Here is a 7,133-nt window from a genome sequence, read left to right as displayed (position 1 = left end):
TCGATTTGTCCAATCGAATTCGCTATTTAACCGTCAGCGTCGACCACAGATGTCCTGAGTTTTTCCAATCCAATAGTACTCTGAGTTTTATTCATTTTATTTCTATTGACTCTTTGCCACATATTTCTTATATCTTTTCAGCATTATTTTCTAAAAAGAGGAGAATGTGGTGATATTTCTCTCGTTGCGTCTCTGCCAACTTGATTTATCACGACGTCTGAGAGAGTGCCCTGGTATGTCGTGTAACTGTGCTGTGTCCAGTGTCTGTTCACCTGTGCAGTCGCTGTCTACTCCTTGAAGAGAGAAGTACTGCACTGCACTGCACTGAAGGTATCATCTCTGACTCAGAGGCAGACGATTCCGTCCTTCGCGGTCTCGAGCTGCCGTTACACATTCTGTTATATCCAGTCCAGTTCATGTCTTTATGTTGTCCATTCATGTCATTCTTTGTCTTCCCCTGGCTCTCCTGCCCCACATCCTTTCTTCCATCATCTCTTTCACAATGGTTTCGTGTCCTTTTTTATTTGTACGTTCTCTGACAATATTTTAGTATGGCCTGTTCGTCTTACTTTGTAATACTCTGTATAACTTCTATCATGATATATATATTTTATGCAGAATACCAATATGTGAGGCAGAGGGGTGGAATCAGGCTCTTGTCAATTTTTGGGCATGTAGAGTTATTGGTATCATCTGAAAGCTTGTTCACTTGTCTTTATTTGGGTGGGAAAAATGTCCATTTAACTTGAATACGAGTCGAGATATTTGCAGGATGAAGGAGGTGGGGGTCACCTGTTTTCAGAGGTAAAATTAATGATAAAATGGCCACCAAAGATTAGTTATTTCCTTAGCTTAAGAATCCGTGGTACCTGAAAATTTTCATTTTTTGTGCCTTTAATCAATGTTTTTCAGAAAAATCCACACAGAAATGAGTTCTTTAATGGGGATGAAAGGTGTTGAGCAAAAAAAAAAAAAAAAAAAAAGATAAAAATTCACAAACCTGCAGAAAATTGCAAGTTTCTTCACTTTTATTTTGACGAGAGCCCGATTCCACCACAATTCCTCACATATGTATTCTTTATTTTAAATCAGTTAATCAAATAAAAAACAAAATGTCTGCGAACACAAGTCCTGGAAGTGTTGTCCTTGTAGCCCAAGAGTTTTATTCACACATTTTATAAGCGTTCTGACCTAACGGTACTGGGCTAAACAAAGAGAAGATAATAATAATAGTATTTGTGAAGACAAAGCTTAATTTGTGCGGCACTCGGGGAGCTCCATGGATGACAGAACAATGAAAGGTAACAGGATGATTTGTTCAACCCACTTTGGCTTACTGAAATCTGAAGACGAAATTACAGGACTGACATACTATCATAAGATATATTATCATTATAGAGCGAACAAGGTCTCCATAACAACACGTCATGTTCAGTAGAACGCTCATCATATCAGTGCTGAGGTACTACGTTGTCCTGATGAAGATAATATCTGGGGGTGCTCTTTTTCACATAGCGTTGTTCAAACTAGTTATTAAAGTTGCCATTTTCCGAAAGATGTCACGCGCGTAATTGAAGTAGCTCATGGCTAATTATAGGATAACTAAGTGGCCTTTATTTGAATATCTATCCTTCCATTGTTCAGTTGAGATCTATCTTCATCATTCGCTTCGTAACTGTTATGCAGAAAACAAAGCCAGCAGTTACGTAGTATTTGCTCAGTGTACATTCAGATTAGCTCTCTGTTGGAGATAATGATTTTATAATTTCTATTCACGTCCAAGTTCAGCTAACCTGATATTTTAGCGAAAATAAAATATTCACTTTTTTCGTTTCAATAACTAACAATCTTCATAAATATGGAGGTCTAGAAATTCACTTCTACATTGTCGCAGCAATGGAAAAAAACAAAGTTATATAATTATTTATTTAAAAAGAATCTTGACAGTGACAAGACAGTGTCTAGACCAGTCCTTAAATTTACCTTTTCCAAATATATATGTAGACTTGTTACCCGAGTGGACACAAACTTTTTACTTTTAAGCAATTGTATTTTTTTAATCAGCTGCCTGCTTTCTGGACAAAGTGTGAAGTTCCATGCAGCATACGTAACTCTACTATTTCTGAGGAATGTATCATTTTGTTATAATTTTTGTATGACCTTAAGGCATGTTCGTGAACTACCTAGTGAGTTGTAACTAAATTGTACTGCCAAACCTCGAAATTAGCATTTTACAAAATCGAAAAATTTGTCATTCTCTCAACCGATCTATCTCACTCCAACAATTACCACATTTTCCATGAAACAGGTACTTCTACAAAGTGAAAAATCGAAACATTTTAGGAGAAGCTCACCACCCCATAGTCCGCGTCTACACGAGTTCTCTTGCGTCAGTCTTCGTGATTGCTGAGGCTGACAGTTTACTCACCAACAAAAACAGCATTATATTCAACATGCCATTCTGGGAAAACGTGTCTTCGACCACTTCCACTAAAGACGGCATTCCTCTTCCTGGTCTGATAGGGGATGGAGCAGCTAAAATCATCCTCGTCGTCCACCTCGTTGTCATGGGTCAAATCGTCAGCGTGTTCGGTATCATCGCAAACACTATCAACATCGTCGTTTTCTTCAAACAAGGCTTCAATGAGAGCACCACCATCAGCTTATTTGCTCTCGCTGTAGGTGACTTGTGTGCTCTATTGATACTGCAGTGGTTCACCCTCTGTATTAACCCTTGGTTTTCCCAACTCCCACTCTCATTTAGCCCTCTTGAGATCCAGAGTCTCACAGCCGGCTATCCACGAATCTGTTTTGTTCGCATTACGGGCTGGATCACAGCCTTTGTGGCCTTTGAACGTTGTCTTAGCGTCGTCGTTCCTCTGAAGGTAAAGTCTATCATCACCACAAGGGTCGCTGCTCTCGTCAATATTCTCGTGTTTTTCTTCTCGTTTTGCAGCATGGTACCAGTCTACTCTACCGCCTACTATGACTGGAAGTTCTACCCTCAACAAAACCGATCCCTTATGGGTATTTTCTTCACCACAAACAAAGACGCAGTCCTCGGGGTTTCTCTATTCATTACTGACTTCTTTGGACCCCTAACTTCCTTCACCATTGTCATAATCTGCACTTGCGTCATCAGCCTTGAGTTACGTAAAAAAGCAAAATGGCGGCATCACACTTCCAGCAAAGCGATAATTTCCGGTCAGAAGAATTTTGGGAAGGAGAACCGAGTGGTCATCATGGTGACGATTATTTCTATTCTTTTTATCGTCTCAGCTACCCCAATGACTGCTTCACTGACCGCCAGAGCTCTCATTCCGGAACTGAACATCATTGGACGTTACAAAAATCTCTCCTGGTTGTCAGCCTCGGTCAGTTTCCTTATGGAGACAGTCAACTCAAGTGTCAACATATTTGTCTACTACAGAATGAGCACCAAGTACAGGTTTACATTTCGCTCTCTCTTTAAGCGCTCTGAATAACTATTGGAAGGATCATACTTGGATTGCTTTTATCTGCTTTTTTTAACTTCCTACATAAGTCAGGCAGCGTGGTGGAATCAGGTTCTCGTCAAACTAATCAAAGTGAAGAAATTTGCATTTTTCTGCTGGTTTGTGAATTTTTTTCAAATTTTTGTTTTTTGGCTCAACACCTTTCATGCCCATTAAAGAACTCATTTCTGTGTGGATTTTTCTGTTACCACGGACTCTTAAGCTAAGGAAATGACTAATCTTTGGCGGCCATTTTCTCACTAATTTTACCTCTGAAAACAGGCGACCCCCATCTCCTTCATTTGCAATTATTTTGACTTGTATTCAAGATAAATTGATATTTTTTTCATCCAAATAAACACAAGTGAAACAGTTTTAAGATGATACCAATGACTCTACATGCCCAAAAATTGACAAGAGCCTGATTCCACCACGCTGCCTCACATATGCAGAGGAGTTTTTATAAGGTTTTGCCTCTATATATTTCTAGAATATTTTTCCCATATGTTTAGCCATGTCTTGTCAAAATTATAGTAATAAAGATTACTTCTACAAGGCCCACTATATTGTGACTCTGGGTGCTCTATCATAAAATACTTTTTTCGCAACTAACACAATGACCCATTTTTTCATACCTCCCCTTTCACTTTACTTAAATTCCTTCACATACATACTTCTTCTTCTCCTTCTCTCATTCTTCTCCTTCTCCTTTTTATTTTTCAAAAAGTTCAAGATGTGGTCGTAGAAAGAACAGGACTATAGAATAGGAAAGGTTAAAGGAGACATTTAAAAAAAAAGAAAATTGTTCCGTTGTTGTCAGGTTTCGAACTTGGGACCTTTGACTGAGAGTTGAACACCCTACCTCTAGACCACGAGAGCCCAATCATTTGACTATTACCACTCACTCCTCAAAAACACACTAATAGAACTAACTAGCTGGGCTCCTTTTACATTCCTTCCTATTATTTAGTCCTGTTCTGTCAACACTTTTCATCTCCACTTCCTTCTCCCCCTCCCACCCTTTTTTTAAAACCCTCTTTTAGGCACCTCTCGTCTTTACTTCATACCATCAAGCAATGGTCTCACAAAGTTGATAAACTTGGATGGGCATTTGAATTTTTCCATAATTTCCTAGAGGTCTTCAGAGCAGACGGTGTCAAATGCTTTTATAAGGTAAGAAAATGTCATGTATTGGTCTATGTATTTGTTCATAGTATTCATCAAATCTTTTTTTTCGGGAACCAAACAACAAATCCGCTGTGCTCATCTTTCTAAGAAAGCCACATTGAATTTCTGGACTGCTGACACACACAAGAGATCAACCCACCAATACTCTAATACTTTACGAAATGGGGCGTGCCGCTAGCACATTGCTTTTTTTTTACTTTACCGATCTCTTTCTGATTAATCTAAGATGAATGAAAAAAGCAAGACTCTTACCGCCAGTGTTCAAAACTGTCAGGTTTAATGCCCGTTTCAACACGATTATGTTATTATTAAGGGCAAGAGGACTGAGCCAAATGGGCAGACAGCCATAAAATTTCCCGGAAACAATCAGGAATTTAGAATTTAGAATGCTAACCGGAACATAAGAAGCACGAGGCTGTATACAACAGAGACAGTACAACGAAAAACGAAAGAACAAAAGAAAACAACTAACTAATACAGATTCAGAAGTTGAAACCCAGTATTCACAAAAATAATGGAAGGAAAACTTTTAATGAATAAAATTATTAGTTTTTCCTTGATAAGATGAACAAATCTGCATTTTGCTTTCCTTTCTTCTCCCGCATCCAGCTTGCCGCAACGAAATTTCGTTTCCTTTGTTAATGCATACACATTTCTCAAGTCAAACGATCTAATTGAGAACTCTGAGTCTCAGCCTAGGAGAGTGGTCAACCCTGAAATTACCACCCTAAGCGAAAGACAAATGAAAGGAAGCCAATTCAGTTCCTTCTCCACTGACGTCACCAAAGGAGGAGCAAGTGACAGATGGCAGGAAAACATTCTCGCCTCGTGATTGGCCGAGACAGCTGTGTTATTTCTCTAAATTAATATAATTCCTTCCTCTTCTGTTGCTCACAACAGAAGGGTTTGTTTTTCTGTGTACATGTAAATGTGAGGCAGCGTGGTGGAATCAGGCTCTCGTCAAAATAATCAAAGTGAAGAAACTTTCATTTTTATGCAGGTTTGTGAATTTTTATCAAATTTTTATTTTTTGGCTTAACACCTTTCATGTCCATTAAAAAACTCAAAGGCACAAAAAATGTAAATTTTCAGTTACCACGGACTCTTTTAAGCTAAAGAAATAACTAATCTTTGGCGGCCATTTTCTCACTAACTTTACCTCTGAAAACAAGTGACCCCAACCTCTTTCTTTTGCAAATATCTCGACTTATATTCAAGATAAATGGATATTTTTTTTCATCCAAATAAAGACAAGCGAACAAGTTTTAAGATGATACCAATAACTCTACATGCCCAAAAATTGACGAGAGCCTGATTCCACCACGCTGCCTCACAAATGGTTTACTCCACGACTGTTTTACTCCACGACTTTCAAAATTTAGATTATTGAGAAGATAGGCTGCTACGTCCTTGCCAGTCGGAAAAAACTCACGTAGGGTAGAGAAGGGAATACAAAATGCTATCAGAAAGACCGAAATAATATTTGTCAAATTTATAGATTTCCGACGTGGGAACTGAACTCACGCCTTTTGTGTTTAGTGGCCATAAACCAAATCGCCGCAGATCAACACTGGTGCGGAGAAGGATAACTGGTAAGGTATAGGATGCGATTCCAAAAAGTGAGGTATCGTCCTTTTTTTTTATAATACATGTTTCTCATTCTCTTGCAAGGTGGTTGGCGAGTGTGTTGGTGGGATTTGCCCCTTCTTTCGTATCAAATGACTCTTCTATCTCTTCCCTCCTTCATTTTTTTGTGTTTGTTACTCTCTTGTGTCGCACTCTCATATAACCTTATACAGTTGCGAGCACCGTAAAACTCTTAAGAGTCTATTGTAACTGTAGGTGGTTGGAGCGCACCTCTGGTATGTCCTACATTTTTACTTTCCCTCTGTTGTTTTTTTCTGTATGTCTGACTTTTCCCCACAACTAAATGACCATTATTGTATCGATGTGCTTCTTTTTCTTCACTCAAACAAAAAAACAAAAAACATATCTTGTAACTACTCTAACTTTTGGTACCTATATAACCTTATTGTGTTGTAAGTGCAATAAAACTCTTACTACAACTATACATGAATATATATATTTGTGAGATTATTATAGAATGTGTCTATCATGTTATATTGCTGCACAAATGACGCTTCTGGCCGAAAATACATGAACATTCCTGATGGCTTGAATACTTTGCTTTACTTACTTTATCCTTCCTCTTGTATCGTCAGACATTGAGGGGAGGTGCAATGTTCGATTCATGGGCTAGTTATTATGTGGCTTTTGTTGTTGATGTGTCATTCTTTTGGAGGAGCGCTTTGGCGCCATCCAGCCAAGTTTTGCCTGGTCTGTCCCTGACTTTTGAGAAATTAAGATCATCATCATCATCATCATCATCATCATCATCATCATCATCATCATCATCATCATCATCATCATCATCATCATCATCATCATCAT

The 7,133-nt window shown here is 38.5% G+C and overlaps 1 protein-coding gene across 1 annotated transcript in view; it reads left to right on the top strand.

The window, feature by feature from the left end:
- Positions 1–2,453: 2,453 nt before the first annotated feature.
- Positions 2,454–7,133, top strand: part of LOC101864442 — a 9,232-nt gene continuing 4,552 nt past the window's right edge. The window contains exon 1 of the mRNA XM_013079553.2: positions 2,454–3,442. Within this exon, the coding sequence (XP_012935007.2) occupies positions 2,454–3,442 (989 nt within the window). The remainder of the gene's footprint in view (positions 3,443–7,133) is intronic.

This window comes from Aplysia californica, unplaced genomic scaffold, assembly GCF_000002075.1.
Source record: "Aplysia californica isolate F4 #8 unplaced genomic scaffold, AplCal3.0 scaffold00056, whole genome shotgun sequence".
Taxonomy (NCBI): Eukaryota; Metazoa; Mollusca; class Gastropoda; order Aplysiida; family Aplysiidae; genus Aplysia; species Aplysia californica.
This window is presented reverse-complemented; position numbering and strand designations above follow the sequence as displayed.